The sequence below is a fragment of the Mus musculus genome, chromosome 1 (assembly GCF_000001635.26).
Source record: "Mus musculus strain C57BL/6J chromosome 1, GRCm38.p6 C57BL/6J".
In the NCBI taxonomy this organism is placed as follows: Eukaryota; Metazoa; Chordata; class Mammalia; order Rodentia; family Muridae; genus Mus; species Mus musculus.
Genome location: NC_000067.6, coordinates 149,852,086 through 149,872,798, shown reverse-complemented (window position 1 = coordinate 149,872,798; position 20,713 = coordinate 149,852,086). Strand labels below are relative to the sequence as shown.

The window sequence follows — 20,713 nt, the reverse complement described above, 5'->3', positions numbered from 1 at the left end:
CCGGCTGTCTTCACTAATGATGTTTGGTTTATTTACAGGTACATGTCAACCTTGTACTCTCACCCCGATTTTCCAGAGAAAGGTCCCGAGGAGATTAATGAAGAGCTAATGAAAAATGTCAGCCACAACCCTCTCTTACTTCTTACACCACAGAAAGTTAAAAGATACGTTGAGTCTTTATGGAAGAAGAAAAGTTCTGGCCAGCCTGTCACCTTTACTGACATCTTTGGGATGCTAATAGGAGAAACACTAATTCAAAATGTACGTCATCGTCAAATAATAATCCCTTTAACTGTAGTAGGCAATGTAAATTATGTATGTTGTCTGACCTTGAAGTGGGTATAAGACATTTTGTACAATCTACTTTGCTCAACTTATTTCTTCAATAGTGTATGTGCTAAGCCTATCCATCCTCTCTGCCAGATGTTACAATTCTTCACTGCAAACTAATGCTCATCAATGAATTTAAGCTATTGTCAGTTTGACATGGGGAAGAACTTTTCCATTGTCCTTTGGAAATGTCAAATTGTCACTGCCACTCCCCCCTTGAGTGGTAAGATGGTGAATAGAAGTGCTATTTAGGTGAGATCGTGAATACAAGTGATATTAAAAGCAGGAAGGAGGAGGTTTTCGCTCCTCAGCAGATAAGCCCATGCACTGCTCTTGTGGGGACATGAGTTCAACAACCAGCACCTATGTCTGACAGCTCATAACTACCTGTAATTCCAGATTCAGGAGGTGCCAATACCTCTGGCCTCTGTGAATATCTGCACTCACAATCATATATCCACACACAGATACATATTCATATACATATTTTATTTTTTATATTCACATTTTAAAATAATAAATTGAAATGGTAGAAGAACACTCTTTGCCTCATAAGAGACAAATAAGGAAATGGACCATGGGAAACAAATGGACTTGATGTGTCACCAGAGGGTGACATTTCATCTGAAGATAAAGCAGGGGAGAAAGGACAGCCTGTGCCAGGGACGCCAGCTGAGAGAACTAGTTCTCAACACTCTAGTTGCCAAATCTTCCTCCACTTCAAATGTTGACACAGTCTTCAGAGATTCAGTTGTTTTAAAATACACACATCTTTTTCCCTGGAACTTTATTTCTGTTGTCTACTTGAGACCACAGATTTCCAGGAATAATAGGACTTCATTTCATTATAAAATGAAAATGATTTGCTTAGATATGTTATTTTGAATAACTTTTATCTGTGCCCATGCCTATGTATTTAAAGCCATCTCTTCTTTTCTTATGTTTGTGGACAGAGGATGAGCATGACCCTGAGTAGTTTGAAGGAAAAGGTCAATGCCGCCCGGTGTCCTTTGCCTCTCTTCACGTGTCTCCACGTCAAACCTGATGTGTCAGAGCTGATGTTTGCCGGTATGTTCCATTTATCCCAACACCCCTTGAAATGGAGATTTCAAATGCTTTTCTTTACAGACAAAGTCATAATCAATTTCATTGCTAATTATAATACATTTTCTGTAACCTCAGACAGTTTGAAAATATTAAGATGACTTTTTTCCGGTTCAAAGTGGGTATCCCGCCAAACTTTATTTGATGCCCACTCATTTAAGTCAGAGAACTGGAAGGCAAAGTAATGCTGAAAGAACCCAGTTACTGAATGGTCCCCTTTTTGCTGTCTGCAGATAGTACGATGCCTGGTGATCTTAAGGCATATTTATATTTGTGATTGAAAAGCAAAATGCCTTACCTCTAATAAGTAAAGTTCTGCTTGTGTCTTTTATAGCTTCAGTTCTTGGGTGCTCTGAAAGTACATCATGTCTCTGGGGACTCCCAGCTGTGTTTGTGTACAATTCAGGGACGTCGTGGACTGGCTTTAGGGACACATAACTTAGTAACTTTATTCACATCATGCTCTTAAAAAAAACAAATATGGATTAGCACATGTGAATCCATAATCCTTTTGTAATTTATGCCTCTTTTTTCTTGACTAAATATGCTCTCACAAGAATATTTAATAGTTTATTTTAAAAAGTGATTTGTTCACTAATATATAATTATTTATTAATGATGTGGATCAAAATATTTTTTGTGCTTATGACTTCCAGAAAGCACTACTTACAATGAATGTTTTAATCCACATTTAGTGGATCATAAGGAGGTAAGTATTTTTAACTTTGTTTCACAGGAGTACAAGTAAAATCTTAGGAACATGATGTGACTTGTATAGTCAGGATGATCCCAGGCCACAGCAGAACTGAGAGATGACCTTGGAAAGCCTTTGTTCTTGTTTGTTTTGTTTTGTTTTGTTTTGTTTTGTTTTGTTTTGTTTTCCCAAGACAGGGTTTCTGTGTGTAGCCCTGGCTGTCCTGGAGCTCACTTTGTAGACCAGGTTGGTCTTGAACTCACTGCCTCCCAAGTTCTGGGATTAAAGGCGTGTGCCACCACTGCCCGGCTGCCTTTGTTCTTTTAATGGCCTTGTTTTGTCTAATTATTGACCTTGTTTGGACGCAGATTTGTCAGGCTCTCAGAGTTACCCCTCTCTCTTGCTATAGCACATTTTTCTTGTCTATAAGGACTTGTCATTTCTTTGGGAAGTTTACAGTAAGTATCAAAGAGATCTAAAAAGACTACGCTTATCTTTCGGTATACAGCCATCAGCTTCTTGTCACCTACATTCCTTCATCTCTTAATAACGTTTTGACAAATGCCTGTGATAAAATATAGGAAATACATCAATTAATGGCAAGCCCTAATTAAATTTCTGGCCCATTTTCACAAATTTGAGTGTTCTATAAAAGTTGAATGAGAAAAATCAGTCTTCAGCATCTTAAAGACAAATAGCATTGTGTATATAAAAGTGAGTTTAGCTACTGTGCTGTTAATGATGGGAGGGAGGCGTCTATTCAGAGTAAATATGTATATGCCCAACAGCACGAAGAATTACAGCTTTGACCAGGAAGTAGTTTGTCAGGGATGAAGCTTTATCATGCAAGGGAATTAAGTGCTATAATGATATACAGCCCCCTCTGTAGCTATTCTTTTAGAGTTGACTTGAAATGTTGGGGACTGGCTTATTATACCTTAGCATTCACATTCTACGGGAAAGATTGGGACAGCTGGAGAGATCATCTTTTACCCCGTAAGCATTGAGGAAAGACCAGAAGAGCACGAGGATTTAATTCTTCAGCCTTGGCTTCTATGCTGAAATCTCTCTGGCAGGTCATTTAATCTCTCTCCTGCTTACTTCCCTCACTGTTTTAAATATTACCATCCATTACCTTTACCATGTGTAAGAAATTATAATGACAACTCCTGGTTTTTGCATAAAATTGACAGTTGTAGAAATACATATTCTATTAATATTGTTACAATAACGGAATGGCCTTTTTCACAGTGCCAACTATCTTCTCTGAGATTTTAGTTGACAGTCATTGGCAAGGAAAAAATTAACTACAGTAAGAATAAGTAGTTTCGTGGAGGCAAATGGCCCAGTTTCCTCTTTATCTTGGGTCTGAATGCATCTGATCTAGAAATGACGTTCTGAGATGCTATGTACCATTAACCTTCATTGCTAAGCCTCTGTGATAAGGAGGGTCAAGTTGTGTCTTCCATTAGCTATTCAAATTTTGTACTCAGATAAGATGTTCTGAGTTGCATATCATGACTGTTCAAGTGGTTTGACTCAAATAATTAGCAAAGAAAGAAAGGAAGGAAGAAAGAAAGAAAGAAAGAAAGAAAGAAAGAAAGAAAGAAAGAAAGAAAGAAGAAAGAGTGTAAACATGTTTTGCGTTTACTGCTTAAAAATGCTTTTTCATACAGAACAGAATGGCTGAAATAACCAGTGAATTATTTTCTAGAATGCTGAAAAAACCCAACCAGCTAAGAGAAGCTTTATCAACAACTGTGCTTCATAAATACCAGAGAATGTTTTTCTTCCTTCTTGGAATATCTTTAGACGATTTTTCCTTTGGAAGATTTTCAACAAATGAACATTAGTGTTTAAACCATTAAATCGTCTGACTCCTCCACTGTGTTCCACTGCTAAGATTTAAAACTACATTTAATATTTTCACAAGGGGTGAATAAATTACATGCACTGAGTATGACTTACGGTTATGGACTCAGCATCATGATAAACTAATCAATTTTGAGACAAGATCTTGCTACGCATCTCATGCTACCTGCCTTAAATTTCCCAGTTGTTGGGATTACAGAGATATGCCACCATGCCTTGTCTTAGGCTAGCTTTTATGATTAAAAGCGTATTTTTGGAACTCATTGCCTTTTCTCTCAAAAGTAGAATCTCACTGAGGACACAAAGTTAAAATCTGGACAAACTAACAATGTACATGTAACATATAATTGTTGGAGTATGTAGATATGACATAGTATGACGTATATCTTTAGTATAGTCATAAAAACACCTCACAGGGACGGGACGATTGAAGTATGATTCAAGTTAGATGTGGAGGCAAAAGGCATCTTTGAATAGGAACGGCATGGAAATATTTAGAAAAAAGCCAAAGGTCTCTTCTAGGGAGTCACTAAAATTCTTGAGCTCCGCATTTTGGAGTCCAGGACTTCCTCACACACTGGTGTAGACTAAACGTCCATGAGAAAGACTTTAGTGCTGAGTTAGGAACAGTTTGCTTTGCAGCTCTGTCTTTACTTAGTTTTATGACAATGGGAAAGAGTTATTGTTTTGGTGCTAGGCAATTAAATTAGTAGGCTAGTGTTTTTGCAAAAGATTTTTTTTTTGTTTCTTTGTAGGGCCTAGAAAGATGGCTCAGTTAAAAACACTTGATATTTTTGGAGAAGACCTAAATTAGGTTCTCATGATAGATAACAACTATCCTCACTTTCAGTTTCAGAGAAGCCTGTGCCTTCTTCTGATATCCATGGGTACCAGTCATACATGTATGTGGTACACATACATACATGTAGGCAGAATATTTATATACAAAAATAATGTCTTTAAAAATGTTTTCAAAGGTAACTGGACAGATGGTAGAAGAGGAGATGCTTCTTATTTCCAAATTCAAATTGAATCCCTGCGATGAGTTCCTGAGGGCAGGGAGACACTCTTTAAGAAAGAAACAAGTAGGAAGATGTTCAGGGCTAGTCTATTATGATGACAACTTTCACAGACTCAAACAGTTTTCAGCAATTGGTGAAGCAGTCAGTCAGTAGCACAGTTGTCTGGGCTGTGATAATGTAGTTTACCAAATAAGTAGGAGAGGAGGGAAGGTGATTTTTTTTTTCAGACAAGGCCAGTGGGAGGTGATGATAGAACATCTGAGTGTAGTCCTGAGCAGGAAGTGGGAGTGAGCAGATGGGGGTACAGGAGTGAGGCTGAAATTGAAATGCATGAGTCAACAGCTAGAGAGCTGGAGGAAGAAGCCTTCAGCAAGGGGTGGAGGGGAGATCTGAGTTTTGCAAAATGTCTGTTATCACAATGGATAAGCCAACAGAAGCAATAAAGGAGGGATCAATCAAAGGGAAAGAGGAAATTTTCACAAGGTTCCAAGACAGTGCTAGACATGGAAACACTGACACAGGAGTTTGCCAGGTACCCTCTGCCTCACTGCTAGTCCTGTCTCACCAATGCCACACTACTCAGTTTAAAACAGGCCTCTGTCCTATGGAGCATCTGTAGGGGTCCCATTCAGGTTGGATTTGAATGAACCATTCTAGCTCATCGCAATTATGATTTTACAACTTCCTTTTTGAAAGAGGCTAGTGTTCTTCTCCCTTGAGTAAACAGTACAGGTTAAGTAGGATTTATTTTTTTCTTAAATGATAAAATTATTCTTGGGCATTCAAATGCTTGAAAGTTAAAATCTTTCCCATAGTTGATATGGTTCAGTATCCCCGTTGAGTCAAATAATCAAACAGCTGGTATTTGTTGAATAGGAGAGACCAGCATTTGACTGGGATAACTAATACAGGAAGAGTGCCCTTCCCCACAGTGAGTTCAGATCAAGTATTACCACAAAACAATCACAGAATGGCTTGTGATTTTTGTGATCATTTGCATTTTGGTTCTTGAATGATATATTTGAGACAATATCACCTCACAAAAATAAACGGAACAAAACTGGGGTGGGATAAGATTGGGAGTGGAGATGGAGTTACATGATGTTGGGGCTTTATAGAGAATTCCTAATAACGGCATCAAAGTCAGGATTGAAAGAAGCCATGTAATTGCAGAAGGGAACAGTGAGTAGAGGACCCTGTGGAAACGGCCTTGATTTCCAAGGAATAGCAAGAGAGTTTGCATGATTAGGGTGTGTGATGGCAGAGTTGATGGGAGACTGCTCAAACTGGGCAGATGGAGAGTAGGCTGCCTTTCAATTCAGAGCCTAAGAAGGCAGCCTTAGAAGGCTTTCAATTGGTATCAGTGTTCTGTGATTTCTATTTTCCTATGTTTATTTTGAAACTAGTAGGTGGGAATCAGAATGGGGGATGCTGAGGGAAAGAAGAGGGTTGAGACATTTTAGGAAGTCACCATGGAGATCCAGGGAGAGGGCGGAGCACTCTGTGTAGTGTGGTGATGGTTTCTGTGGTGATGATGCTATATGGAAGCATGTCTGATGATCGACCCTATAGCACTTGAGTTTTCAGATGTGAACTATTATGTCAAGGGAGGCAGTCACAAAAGATGTTAAAGTAAGATTAATGCTGTGAACAGTGGTGCTAAGAAGGGAAGCCAAAAGGAACAGTACGTATAGCAAGCAAGAGTCAGATCCCAGACATTCTCACTAAAGTGAAGATCACGATTAGACACAGTGATGCCATAGGCAGACCACAAATATTGCAATGGCTGCTATTAACTGAGCTATTGAGATGTGTCATGGCTTTCCCGATGCTTCCTACATTTCTTAGCTCACTGGGGCTTTAATCTTACAAACCATCTACTGACTTTATTCATGCTAAGATTAGGGCATTAAGACCGGAGGAGATAGTTGATTTAGTCAGATGAGCACAGTTAGCGAGCCCCAGCTTAGGGATGGATCCCAGACTGTCTGGCTCCACTGCTTCTGTTGGGCAGTGTACCTTCCTATTCCGGGCTTGGTGTATTGCTAAGAAATCAGAATCACAATTTGGCATTATGGTTGGGACTTTAGAACAAATGACTAACAGAATAAAAGTTGAATAAAGGTACTGAAAATTCTTCCCCATTTTGTTAGAGGTTTGATTTACTATAAGGAGTTTGATTTCTTTAGTCTCCTTAATGGATTTTATGCCCGAGTTAGACTTCTTCACTCAGTTTTACAGTCTTAAATTTAAGATGGGCTATGCAAAAGAAGTCTGAATTTTTAAATAGAAAAAGATATTCACTTTGTGCCGATTAGAAGGGAACTTTTATATTGTCTTTTTCATCTGTTTTTCTTCCTCAATCACTAAAGAGTGTCATAAGGATTGTTTTTTTTTTAAACTAGCTTAAATAAGTGAAATTAATCATGGTTCTGTTAAAGCCACTATTAACTATGTGTGACTATATATGTCAGTATGTCATTTTTCTATTAATGAAGTGTCTTGTTTCTAAAATGCTTCTAGATTGGGTGGAATTTAGTCCATATGAGATTGGCATGGCAAAATATGGTACCTTTATGGCTCCTGACCTATTTGGAAGCAAGTTTTTTATGGGAACAGTTGTAAAAAAATATGAAGAAAACCCCTTGCATTTCTTGATGGGTGAGTGATCAAACCCTCTCCCTCTCTCCCTCTCTCCCTCTCTCCCTCTCTCTTTCTCAACTAACTTAAATTTGAATGCATTTGAAGTTACTGTTTTTCTCTTTTATTCTAGGTGTCTGGGGCAGTGCCTTTTCTATACTGTTCAACAGAGTTTTGGGAGTTTCTGGCTCACAGAATAAAGGCTCTACAATGGAAGAGGAATTAGGTATTGTAAAAGGCTTCGGATGATGAAAAGCTACACTGATAATTAACTATACTGATAAACGACTCACATATATGTGGAGAACATTAAATCTTCATAAGGATTTAATTCTGAATTCATCAGTAACTTGGTTGAAACAATTTAAGTGTTTCCTAAAAATCATGTCCAAATTATTGAAGCACTGTTAATGGCATTTCAGTTGTGAAATTTACAAAGATTACTCGTTGTTCCTAAGAAGAGCTTTACATCTGGCATTCGTTTCTAGCTTATCAGATGATTCTAGTACACACTACAAAAGCAAGAACAAAAAGCAGATAAATTAAGTCATGTCTTGTAAGCTAAAACTAATGGTTTTCTTTAAATCAAACATCCTATAATAATTCAAAAATGAGTGTTCCAAATCTTTAAAAAATAGACAACCTCTATGGAGAACTAGTGGATTATATTCATTATTAAAATAGAACTCTAGAAATATGTTTTTCTGGATGAATAAATTTGACTTTAAAAAGTGGTGCATATCATCATGATTTGCCCAGAGGTTTGAGGTCTATGCCCAGTAAGCACTATGTTTTGATGGACTGTGGAGTTCAATGCTGAATTAGAGATTTTGGGACAAGGATGTGGTTCCGTTTATAGAGCACTCCATAGTCTGCAACATCCTGCATTTGATCCCCAGGAACATGAACCATGGCATGGGGCACAAGTCAGAGAACTCCTCAGGACACATGAAATCCTGTTTCAGAAAGAAAACAAATAAGAATAATGAATGAGTGAATTTGGAGCCAATGTATCAGGGATCAGGGCTACCAGTCAATTACATCTTCCCCGCCCTCCTGTTCATGAAATATCTCTGGTCTGTTTGGAGAACACAGGATACAAAAAATGATATTTTAAAAATAATCAATTCATTTTAAAAAATGTATTTATGTAAAATGTTTATTTGCTTTCCCCGTCCCCCCCCCCCCCACCACCACCAATATGTGACCTTCAGCAATCATGGGCAATGGCTATCGACATAATGAAGCTTTATGCAGAAGAGACTCTAATTGTAACATGGCGTGGAGTACCATACATGTCCTTCTGAGTAGTAGTACTGTTTCTCCTCCTGAGAGGTTTTCTTTCTCTTGTTGATAGTTATATATAGCATGCAAAGATTCATTAGTCTATTCTTTAAGAGTTCCATTTGTTCATTTGGATCATTCCTAAGTAAGTACTGGGAAAGTGATTGTACCTTTTCATTAGGACCAACTATTTCTAAATACACATTAAATCAAGCAGAAAGGGCAGTTATAGTTGGTAGTACTTGGTCCATCCAAGCATCACTAAGTTAGGGGGCCGGCAAAGTGGGTAGTATCTGGAGCCAGAGGTGATCTTTAATAGAGTCACTATTTCTTCATGGTTAAAATATAATCAAAGTGTATAAAGATGAAGAAGGTCTGGGAGGCAGCCTCAGTGGTTGATAACTTATCTGGCATGTGCAGGGCCCTAGATTTGATCCCCAACATTATACCACCACCAACAGCAAATCGGGGTTCCCCACCAGAAGATTGTAAGATGACACCTTTAATCTGAGCTTTATAAGAAGATCTAGGTTAGCCTGAGCTAAAGTGTAGGGGTGAGGTAATCCTGCTTGGTTTATTTTAGTGGCATCCCTGGTAGATGACCTGTTCAACTTTAGTTTTGTGGAAACCACTGAGTCTTTTCTGAATCACACAAGTCTTTTCTGAACTACGTGAAGGTTTTTAAAAAGAGAAAGGAAAGCAGAGAGGGAGCCCACGCGGGTGGCCTGCTTCCTGTGTTCCTTCTCTGCTGAATAATCCTGATAACTCAGGTTAATTATTATTTTTTTCCTCCTAAGGCAGGAAGAGAATAGGGCTGAAATTACACATCAGAAGGTGGGCGAGACAATGGCTGCAGGCCAAGGAAAAGGAAGATGTTTACAGCGCACAGTGCTGAGAAATCTCTGTGGAGAAGTCCCCTCGGGGCCAGCAGTCTGGCCACTGGCTGTTTTGTGTCAGACTGAGGGCAGTGGATATTGTGTTCTTGGGCTCCACTGGTCAGCAGGAGGCATGTTAGCTCAGATTATGTAAGGGTTTCCAGAAATGAAACTGAAGAGGTGACTGAGGGTTCTCGAGACTTCTGGGGACTGCTTCATCCTTTGACTAAGTGGGGTCTCTCTTTTTAAGGGGCACCCAGAGGGGACTTGTTTGCCTGTTTGTTTGTCTGTTTGTTTATTTTTTACTCTATTACCTTAGTGAAGATTTTAAGGTGAACTGGAACCCTGATTAAATAACTTTAAATGAAATAATTTACTTGCTCAAAGAGTTGTTTGATGTGGGAAATTTTACTACTAAAGTGAGCTATGTAAAGATACCAGAGATGAGTTCAGATAAATCCAGTCAAGCTCTAAAAACATCCTTATAAAGAAAACAGTGCCATTTTCTTAAATTCGCTTACTAAATGCAGCCAAAGTAGGACATACCAAAGCCATAGAGACAGACAGGAGAAAATGTCTAAGGAAAGAAAAGTGCAGATAGCAAGCAGCAGAGCAACCCAAAGTGTATGACAACTGGGGTGTGTCTTTTTTACTACCCGCCTCTGCTGTGGAACAGAATTACTGCTGTCACAGTTATAATAGGAAAAGAAAAAAATCACATTTTGAGTATTTTATTTTGTTGAATTTTGTAGTTATAACTAATGCCAGTAAAAGTGAAATTTAACCTCTCAGGAATTTACTAACCTTTTCATTATGTAACTGTCCATGCATCTGCTATTTATGTGAGCTTAACAAATATAAAGAGAGAAATATGGGGAGCTGCATGCCACACCCCTTGGTTTTTTTTTTTTTTTTGAGCTTGCGTTTTCCCAAGTGGTTCTTGTGAGTAAAATTGCTAAATTTGGATCTAGTGTATTGAAATTGAATAAAAAAATATAGTCTTTTCTATTTGCTAGCAAAGAAAAAGAAAAAGTCACTACGAAGCATAGTTCACATGAACCAGCAGAAAGTCTGATTTTTCTGCAAATATTAATCACAAGAATAGTTGTCAGGTTTCACAAATTAGATGCATTTCCCCTGGGAAAAGGATGGTGAAATGTTAGACCAGCTTTTACCACTATGTTGATATTAAGGCTATGTAGTGCTTCTTAGCTTTCATGGCTGGTCTTAGTATGCTTTGAAAAGAAAAAAAAAGACAAATTATTCACATACTGGAAACCGACAGATGGTTTTCAGTGTTGGCAAAAAAAATCAGAAGTTAAATAAAGTGAGTACTTGTTCTCCATGTTCTGGAGACTGTTTAGTAAGTAGATCATTTGTAGATCTGGTTTTGTCCTTTATTCTCTTTCATAAACACTATTTAAAAATATAATCAAGCAGTTATTAAAGTTACAATGAACTCATAAAAGCCCTTTCCTTAAAACTAGGAATTGATAAATTTACATTAATTTTGTTTACTGGGATATTATTTCACTCAGTGATACATTTTTTTTTAAATTAGCGAATCTGGTAAGTGTCCACTTACAACACTAAGGCTAAAGTTCCAGGGAGACACAGTAGTCCTCCTCCTGTAGTTTTGCTCTGATCACTTCTCCACAGTTAAAAAGGAATGCGACCACCACATAGCTCTGGTTGGCTTGGAACTGGCCTTGAACCCGGAGAGTTCTGCCTGCCCCCACCTCCTGCGAGCTGGAATTAAAGACTTGCACCAATACTCCCTCGTCTGCCCCGTAAATTTAGTTGTGAATCTGATCCCCAAGATGTCTCAATGATTTTGTCTTCTTCCCATAGAAAATATTACAGCAAAGCACATCGTGAGTAATGACAGCTCCGACAGTGATGATGAGGCTCAAGGACCCAAAGGTGAGAGAGCGAGAGCTTCTGGGAGAGTGTGAGGGGAGGAGGGGAGAGCATTGTCCATCCAGTCCACCTCTATGTCTCTAAGCACTGATGACCTTCTAAGTCCTGAAGTGTCAGCATGGGGGCTGTCCAGAGGCAGACAGGACTGTTGCATAGAACATGAGAGGCAACACAATCACACCTTTCCCTTGCTTTTAACGTCTCACATATATGTACATACTCCAACAAATGGGCCTGTCTGAGGTGGCGCCCGTACTGAATTCTGTCCAAAGCCTGATTAACGAGCTGGGACCTCTTAGTGTGGAAAGCGGGATTGGGGAATATGTTTAGTGTCTTTAACATTCGTGAAAATATTTACATTTAAATAGTCATTCAGCCACGTGAAAGGTCTGCCTGGGCGCCTTAGCGTTCTGCTATGGTCAGTAAACCAACTCTAACTAAGAACGCAGTGGTGAAATGTGTTAAAATTATCAAGACTTGTTGCACATTTGACCTGTGGGTATCAGGGATTCATTTTGCATTGGGACACAGCAGCGAGATATCAGTTTGGTGTGGGTCAGAGTGGTCAGCAGGACATTTGGGATGAGGATGAAGGTGAGGAGGATGAGTGAGGGTGAGAGATATTGGTTGCCGCATGGTATTTGTTGTTAATGAAAAAATGAGAAGATTCTATATGTGGACAACTTTCCAACAAAACAGTTGATAAAAATGCACCCAGTAGTTCACACATACATACACACACACACACACACACACACACATCCCAATTATCACTAAAGAGTAAGATTCTGTTCTCATAGCCAGGCTGCTCTTATGTCTTTATAAGACAAGTTTATGCAAGGCTCAGAGCAGTTACCTCACCACAGGATGTAGCTGCTCCTGACCATGGCATAGGGAAGAATGTGCTGTGCCTTACACACACACACACACACACACACACACACACACACACACACACACACAGAGGGGAGGGGATGGAGCAGGAGAGAGGGAGAGAGAGAGAGAAATAAAATAAAAAGAAGAAATAAAACAAAAAACAAAAAAGCAGCCACCCTTCTGTCATCTAAGCCTTTAGCAGGATGGTGCCAAACTAGGGTTCAGTGCTGGGTTACCGATTTGACTGTTAGCCCTGCTTAATAGCTGAAGCCCTGGAAAGACTGTAGGAAACATACCTTAATTCGAAAGTCTTCATTTAAAAGTTCAAATTTTACATTTGGCTAGTTGATCAGACTTGCATTTTTAAATTTGTTTTTGATGAAGGAAACAAGCCAAGTACAAAGGGGCCCTATGCCCTATGTCAAGTATTTTGAGAATAGTTAGGAAAGGTCATGAAATGGATGTAGCTGATTGTTACTTACTGAGTAAATCACATAAGTGACCAGGACATTTAATCACGATTCAGCAGTAGCCAGTTTTTGAGGCTGAGAAGTTTAAGAACTTTGAATTTGCTGTTTTTGTTTTAGTTTTGTTTTAAGTTAGAGGTTGACACTGTGAATATTTTTTTTATTAGTTCTTACTGTTCTTTTAAAACAAGCATTTTAGGTTCCATGAAAGATGGAACAGATAGGTCATTTTGGTAAATCTCCTGCCCCATACTCTCCCAGACAATGTCCCCTCCCCGCCCGCACTATAACTTGTTCCATCAGAGTGGTACTCTCTGTTACATGGATGCCCTTCAGTGGACGTGTCCTGGTCTCTAATGCCCAATGTGGATGATGCACTAGAGTGTCACATGGAGTCATTTTACAGCTCTCAAAATCTTCTCTACCTAACCATTGGTCAGCTGGGGAAAACTAATTCCTTTGCTCCCTCCATACTGTTGTCTCTCCCTGAATGGTATATAATTGGAAACATGCCGTCTGAATCTTTTTCAGGTCCATTCCTTTTTTCTCTATAATGAAGAGTTTGGTTACTCTGATGTCTGCTTACGGCTTTATGTGTGTTTAGTATATATTTATTGGAAATTGTAGAAGTTGAATATAGATGCTCATCTTTCAAAACACACAAGGTGGTGGTGGGTGTAGTGAGTTGGCTCAGCAGTTAAAAGCACTAGCTGCTCTACCAGAGGCCCCTGGACACCTGTGGCAGCTTACAACCATCTGTAATTCCAGTTCCAAGGAATCTGACGCCCTCTTCTGGCCTTCTCAAGCAATACATGTAAATGTGCAGACAAAAACACCATAAAGTACAAATAAGTTTTTTAAAAATTAAGAAAAATAACCCATGGGGCTGGAGAGATGGCTCAGTGGTTAAGGGTGCCGAAAGCTCTTCCGAAGATTGTGGGTTCAAATCCCAGCAACCACATGATGGCTCACAACCATCGGTAATGAGGTCTGATGCCCTCTTCTGGGATGTCTGAGGACAGCTACAGTGTACTTACATGTAATAAATAAATAAATCTAAAAAAAAAAAAAGAAAAATAACCCATTAATACACAGAATTTTATGTATGCGTGTATAGTTATTCACTTGGTTCCTAGATGCCAGAGCAGAAGGGTTCTGCTCAGGTGTTCTTTGACACTGATAAGATTATGCTGCAGTTTGCCAGCTGTAAGACTTTCTATTCCCAGCTGGAATCGAAGGCCAGCCGCTTCCCTGAGAACTTTACCCTGAGATCCAAATCACAATAACTCTCATTATAATCCTGCGCGATTGACTTCCTAATGAGGAAAGGAAGGCTGGAAAGTGGTTCCTTCAAACTCACTAAACGTGGAGAGGATTAGAACACAGAATGAGCCCTCCCCTAGAGTTGATCTGGGCATAGTTTGCGAGGAGGAAATCATTTGTCATTGCTTCTCTGGACCACTGGTGAATTTTAAAACACTTTATATCATTTGTTTAAATTACAGAGTTTTAAATCCCCAGACTTTATAAGCAGGTCATAAGATCGATGCATGAGAGTGTTTATTTATCAGCAGTCAGATGGTGGGTCTGCTGTCCTGCCTAGCTTTGTGTAATTCTTGGATGTTTATTAAGCAGGATATGGACTCTTAGGAAAAATTAGAAAACATAGGTGGTAGTATGAAGTAATATGGACTCTCAGTGTGTGTCTGTGTTGTGTGTGTGTGTTGGATGAAAGAGAGCTAGGGAGAGGGAGAAGGAAGAAAAATTTTTATGTGAAAAATTTAAATAGATCCAGAGGTTTCAGTGAAGAATATAGACTGACCTTGTGTGTAGGTAAAAGGTAACTATGAGGACTTGAAAACAAAAAACGACTGGGCATTTATATTCTGTTATATTATTTTATTTTATTGCACAAAAGCCCTAGAACTTTAGTTTTAATTTTGATGATTAACAAAGCTAATAATAGCCAAAACCTGTACATTTTGGCACGTGTGTAAATATTTGGCATGTGGCATGTTCCTCCCCTTCAGGCACCGAGAATGAAGAAGCTGAAAAAGAGTACCAAAGCGACAACCAAGCAAGTTGGGTCCATCGGATGCTAATGGCCTTGGTGAGCGACTCGGCTTTATTCAATACCCGAGAAGGACGTGCCGGAAAGGTGCATAACTTCATGCTGGGCTTGAATCTCAACACATCATATCCACTGTCTCCCCTGAGAGACTTCAGCTCTCAGGATTCCTTCGATGACGAGCTCGACGCAGCGGTAGCAGGTATGTAAGCCGTCTAAGCTACTTCAGGATATCTTTAATTTTAATTGGGGAGAAGCATTGTAATTATGGTCAACATTTAACTAGACTCAATTTTAAGAACATTGACTTGTGAGAGACATTACTACTACTGCTACTCCTACTACCACCACTACTACTACTGCTACTATTGAAGAAAAATACATTGGTTAGGTAATGGCCTAGCCATGCTAGTATAGAAAATATTCTTTGAAATACTTTCTTAATTGATCAGGGTTCCCCTAGAGTCAACAGGAAACCTCTACCGTGATAATTATAGAATAGTGTAAAGTAGGGAAATAGGTGCTTCCAGAGTTGTTCCAAGGATTAGAGAAGCAAGTCCGAGGCTTCCAGGAGTGACTCCAAAAAACACCAGACTCATTCCCCAAACGCCTCCACAGTCGTGCCTGGCAACGGAAAGAGAAGAAGCAGCACAGCTATGTCTCATTTCCTCCTTTCTATCCCGTGGGCGGGCCTCTTTGGAAAAGGCCAGGTCTCTACAGATGGGATCTTTGAGGATGCGATGAAAGTTCTCTAGGCCTGGCGCCCCCTTGTGGTAACAGGGAACGTGCAGCACAGGGGTTGGAGTGGAGCCTTCTGCAGTGCCCATCTGGACAGGGAAAATTCCTCTCCAGTTTTCAGGCAAGACTAGGAAACCTTGTGAAGTTGCTTGGTTAAGAATCTAGTCACTTTCACACTTGTCCCTAAGTGAAATTCCCAAGTGTAGTAACCTTTTATTCTTCAGTTCCCTGTGACTTACAGATTAAATGTTACGTTAGCCTTGCTGGTAAGTTATATGGGATACATCTTTTATATGGTGGCCTGAAATTTTCCTCTCAATCACCCCATCATCTTATCTTAGTCGTCTAAATATCATTTCTTAATCATCTCTGTCTTAAGGTCATTACTATGATGCTGTAAAACTTTAGATCAGATAAACAACAAAACTCCCTGAAGCTTTCCCATTGCCTTTGGAAATTATTATAGGCTTCAGAATTTGTTGTTGGTTTCTGTTTGTTTGACTTTAAGGGGAACAAATGTTGCATTTTGTATTGCGTGCACGGCCTTAAATTCTTGGATATGAGTTACATTTTTTCTTTATTTCTTTATTTCTTTTTTCAAGACAGGGTTTCTCTTATAGCCCTCGCGGTCCTGGAACACACTGTGTAGACAAGGCTGGCCTTGAACTCAGAAATCTGCCTGCCTCTGCTTCCCAAGTGCTGGGATTAAAGGCGTGCTCCACCACTGCCCGGCATGAGTTGCTTTTAATTATACATTTATTATCCCCAAATCTATGCAGATTATCTGTAATAAAAATCTAATTGTGATAGAGTAAGTTTACCCGAACTAAAAATGGATTAAAACATACAGCTGGAAGCATTATTTTTCTTGTTTTGTGACTATACTGTTTGTCTTAACTGTCCTGTGGTAAATGCTTCTTCTGAAACTCGTGCTTTACGGTGACTGCTGACAGAATCAAGCAAATCATACTCATAGCTGTTAGATCTATAAAGGACCTTCAGCTACTTAACTTTCTAGACAAAGAATATCAGAGAAACTAGTTCTGTTGTCTTTGTTCCAAATGGCTCAGCAAATCTTGGCTTGGGCCACAGGTCTCAGGGGCTGTTCTAAGTCTTCCCTCCATCACACACCACCCATCCCTGTGGCTTTATTAGTCATTGTTTTGCTGATGTAAGAATGGAAGTTTTCTTGGTGTATACTTCGTTTCATCTCTTTTTCAGTATCATTTTGCCAAAACAGTTCATCTGAGGTTTGCACTGCATACATCCTAGCAAACGTTCCCCACATTTCAAGAACTTCCTGGTAGTTTTATAGTATCCAATATGCTTTTATTTGTCAGTGTTAGGACCATAAGAGAAAGCACTGAGTTCCAAATTAATTTTTTTAATATTAAACAATACATTTATGTGTATATAAATAACACAAAAACATTTGGGACCTATGGAGAATAAGCAATCATTTGCTGCTTAAGTGAGATGAGAATTGAAAGGGGCCACCCTGTGTTTCGGTGACTGTAGGAATTATGCCTCTTTATTGTTTGTCTTAACAGTTGTTCTGAACCCTCACCTGGTTTCTTTCTTTCATTCCTTTCTGCACTCGTCCAGAGTTTAGATGCACTCGCAACATGCTTGGACCTCAAGATTCACCGGCCAGCGTGTTCTGTGTAACCTCTGCTGTTGTGAAGATTAAACACACTTTAAGGCCTTTCTTCCAGGAGCTCGTTCATGGGAGGATTTCTCTGCTTTGGCTATAATAACACGAATAGGAAAGAGAAAACGAGCCACTCTGAGGGAGCTCTAGGTCAGTGAGGCATAGCGATACACAAGTGTGGCCAGCCTGGGGTTTCCCCTTGCTGTGAGGTTGGGAGAATAATTGCTGTGTATATATCACCTTGTCTCATGCCTTTTCCCTGAAAAAATAAAAATAAAAACACTTATTAGCAATTTAAAGAAGTAAAATCAACATAAGGAATGAATCATTCTAAAGTGTATAGCATATACACTAAACATTTGTTCTTGAGATTTGTTTTAGAGTAGTACGTTTTGGTTATCTAGTTATGTGTCAGTGTATGTGCACAAGGAGGCAAGAGAGGGGTTGGCGCCTTGAGGCCAGACTTCCAGTTGTGCACTGCCTGATGTGGGTGCTAGGAATGAAACTTGGGTCCTTTGCAGGGACAATTTGTGCCCTTAAACACTGAGCAACTTCTCCGGCTTCAGTGTTTGAGAGGCTCTTGACGCGTTCCAACGGAAAGTTGGTTTCTGTTAATAATCTTGGAAAAAGGTTTATTCTTCCATCTCAGTAAACACTTCATTTAAATTATTTTTTAATGTGATTTGTGTTTACTTGATTGAGATACACATGTAAAAGTTCTAATTAGTTCAATAATAAATTCCTCCAAATGTATTATTTAGATACCACCATTGCTAGACATAATTGTGTATTAGGCTGAATTCACCGAGCTTGTTAGTGTACATACAGATGAGGGTTTTCCAGAAAGAAACCTTATCTTCTTCCCGTCCTGTAGGAGTTTTAGAAAAATCCCATGTTTATTGTGAAGGCTAAAAGGTTTATCACAAACTGTGATCCCTGTGGTTCAAATGAGTTTATTAAAATTCCTGTGTATAGCTCAGTGCATAAAGTCACTTACTGTCTTGTCTGACACCCTAAGTGAAACCTCCAAGACTCATATGACAGAACCAACTCCCTCATGTGGCCCTTAGCCTCTATACATGGGCAATAGCATGTGTGTGACCTCCCGTCTCACACAGAAAGAAGTAAATAACAGTAATAAAAAGTGAAACAAAACCCAAAATACCCCTTCTATAGTGTACAACTGAAATGCCACTTTTAAGATAGTGAGAAGATATTCCCCTCTTAATTGTACACATTCTTTATGGAACCTAAGGAAAAGTAAAGGCTTTACATTTTAGATTTTGTCCAATGTACACATTAATATTGGAAGAAGCTTATATCTTATTCTATGGCAACTCTGCTCATACACATTAAATTTTGAGTGACACAGTTTCTTAGTCTAAAATGAGTAAAAAGGTGCAGTTATCTCATACCTAGGACTTCAGCTTTCAGACATTTTGAAACAAGATAAATTATAAAATAATAAAAATTGCCATATTAGTTGTGTGTGAAATAGTTAATTGTCTGTAGAAATAAATTTTGGAGGAGTTATTCATCAGTCACGTGGCTTCTTTCCTGTTTACTTTGTGTTTATAGTGTTTACTGTGACACACATTATCTTGACTAACAAGTGGACATGAGATAATTCAGGCCAGAGTTCAAGACACAGATATCCAAATATTTGTCTGTTGTAAATTGAATCTATGTGATGGATTCATCAGATACGACATAACTCTTTAAGGCAGAATTCTCAACTGGCAGGTCACTACGCTTTTGGGTTTGAGCCTTTCATGAGAGGCATATATCAGATATCCTGTATAACAGATATTTACATTAAAATTCATAATAGCAAAATTATAGTTATGAAGTAGCAACAATGATTGAGAGCCAGAACTGTCTTAAAGGGTCGAGACATTAGGAAGGTCATGACCCACGGCTATAAGGAACCATTACTGACTTATAGCAGTGTTGTTTCTGTGTATGTCAGGGAACCAGATTAACTCACTCACAGGCTTGGGGAGTTTGTGTGCTTTCAATCACAGGAGCATGTTTGCCCATTGTAGTCTAAAACACATTTTCCACATATTAGTACTTGTCACATGATAAATTGGTCCTGAGTACAAATATACTTTCAAAACCTGATCTCCCCCCAACCCCCATCCCTTCCACATAAAATACTGGGAGAGCCTACTGAGTTTAGGTGCTACTCCGAGGGCTCTAATACGTTCAAAGCCAACTGACACTTAAAACCCAACCAGACCTTTTAATAGTTGGATATCTTCACCAATTAGTTGGCATAATTTCTAGTTTGTTATAAAGTAACAATGAATGGTAGCTTACTGTGGGGATTAAGAAGTTCTCCACACAAACCACTGTTATTCCCAGGGATGGCAAGGAGAATAGGAACATGCCATCTCCATGGCTATTCCTGTAAGATATTCAATTCTGACTTGCTGAAATCTGTTTGGTGATGAAAGTCTTATTTTGTATGCAGCACTATAGTTAATGATTCCCAAATGTATGCTGATGGCAACACAACAAAGGTGGCTCGGTGTCAGTTTATCTTGGAGGCAGGACAGTGGTACTCAGTCGCATGCCATTTAGGAACCCACCTAGAACATGCTCAGCTCCTCAGAGACAATCTTGGGCTTAAGAAAGGGAGACAGCTGGTTTTCTGACCTGTTTTTTGATGACTCTCTTAACTAAAACAAAAAGAGAAAACACTGGGTTTGCAAAGCCAAACTACTTATGAATTCTTGTGTTTTATTATGCTAGGAAACCTCTCTGCAGTAAACAAACATTGAACGTTGTGTTTACCCATGCTCAGGTGCTACTGATGTGTTGCCATGGAGCTTGAAGGCATTCGTGGGTCGTCTCTGTGCTCTCCAGTGGCTGCCTTTTGAACTATCTACTACAAATGACTTCAGTGTTCTTGACTGTATGCTGCTCTCTCCTTAACCTTTGTACGTCTATGTTGTCAGGTCTTTGAGGCAAGGATTCTGAAATTATTAAATAGACAATTCCAGAAATATTGGTTCTGTGGTTCTGTTCCAGATCAAGGATGTCATCTCAGAACTGTCTCCTGTGGTCATGGAATAGGTGGATGCTCACTCCTCCCTCACCACGTTGTCTTCTGATACTTCTGCCATGGCATTCCTCACTGCCCTGTCCTGTCAGTGCATTTACTTAC

The 20,713-nt window shown here is 39.2% G+C and overlaps 1 protein-coding gene across 2 annotated transcripts in view; it reads left to right on the top strand.

The window, feature by feature from the left end:
- The window catches only part of Pla2g4a (phospholipase A2, group IVA (cytosolic, calcium-dependent)), a 131,673-nt gene that overhangs the window by 88,492 nt on the left and 22,468 nt on the right, over window positions 1–20,713 (top strand). For both annotated transcript variants that reach the window (NM_008869.4, NM_001305632.1), the window contains 6 exons: window positions 39–261; window positions 1,284–1,398; window positions 7,546–7,683; window positions 7,796–7,888; window positions 11,673–11,744; window positions 15,115–15,354. In NM_008869.4, coding sequence (NP_032895.1) covers window positions 39–261; window positions 1,284–1,398; window positions 7,546–7,683; window positions 7,796–7,888; window positions 11,673–11,744; window positions 15,115–15,354 — 881 coding nt within the window. The remainder of the gene's footprint in view (window positions 1–38; window positions 262–1,283; window positions 1,399–7,545; window positions 7,684–7,795; window positions 7,889–11,672; window positions 11,745–15,114; window positions 15,355–20,713) is intronic.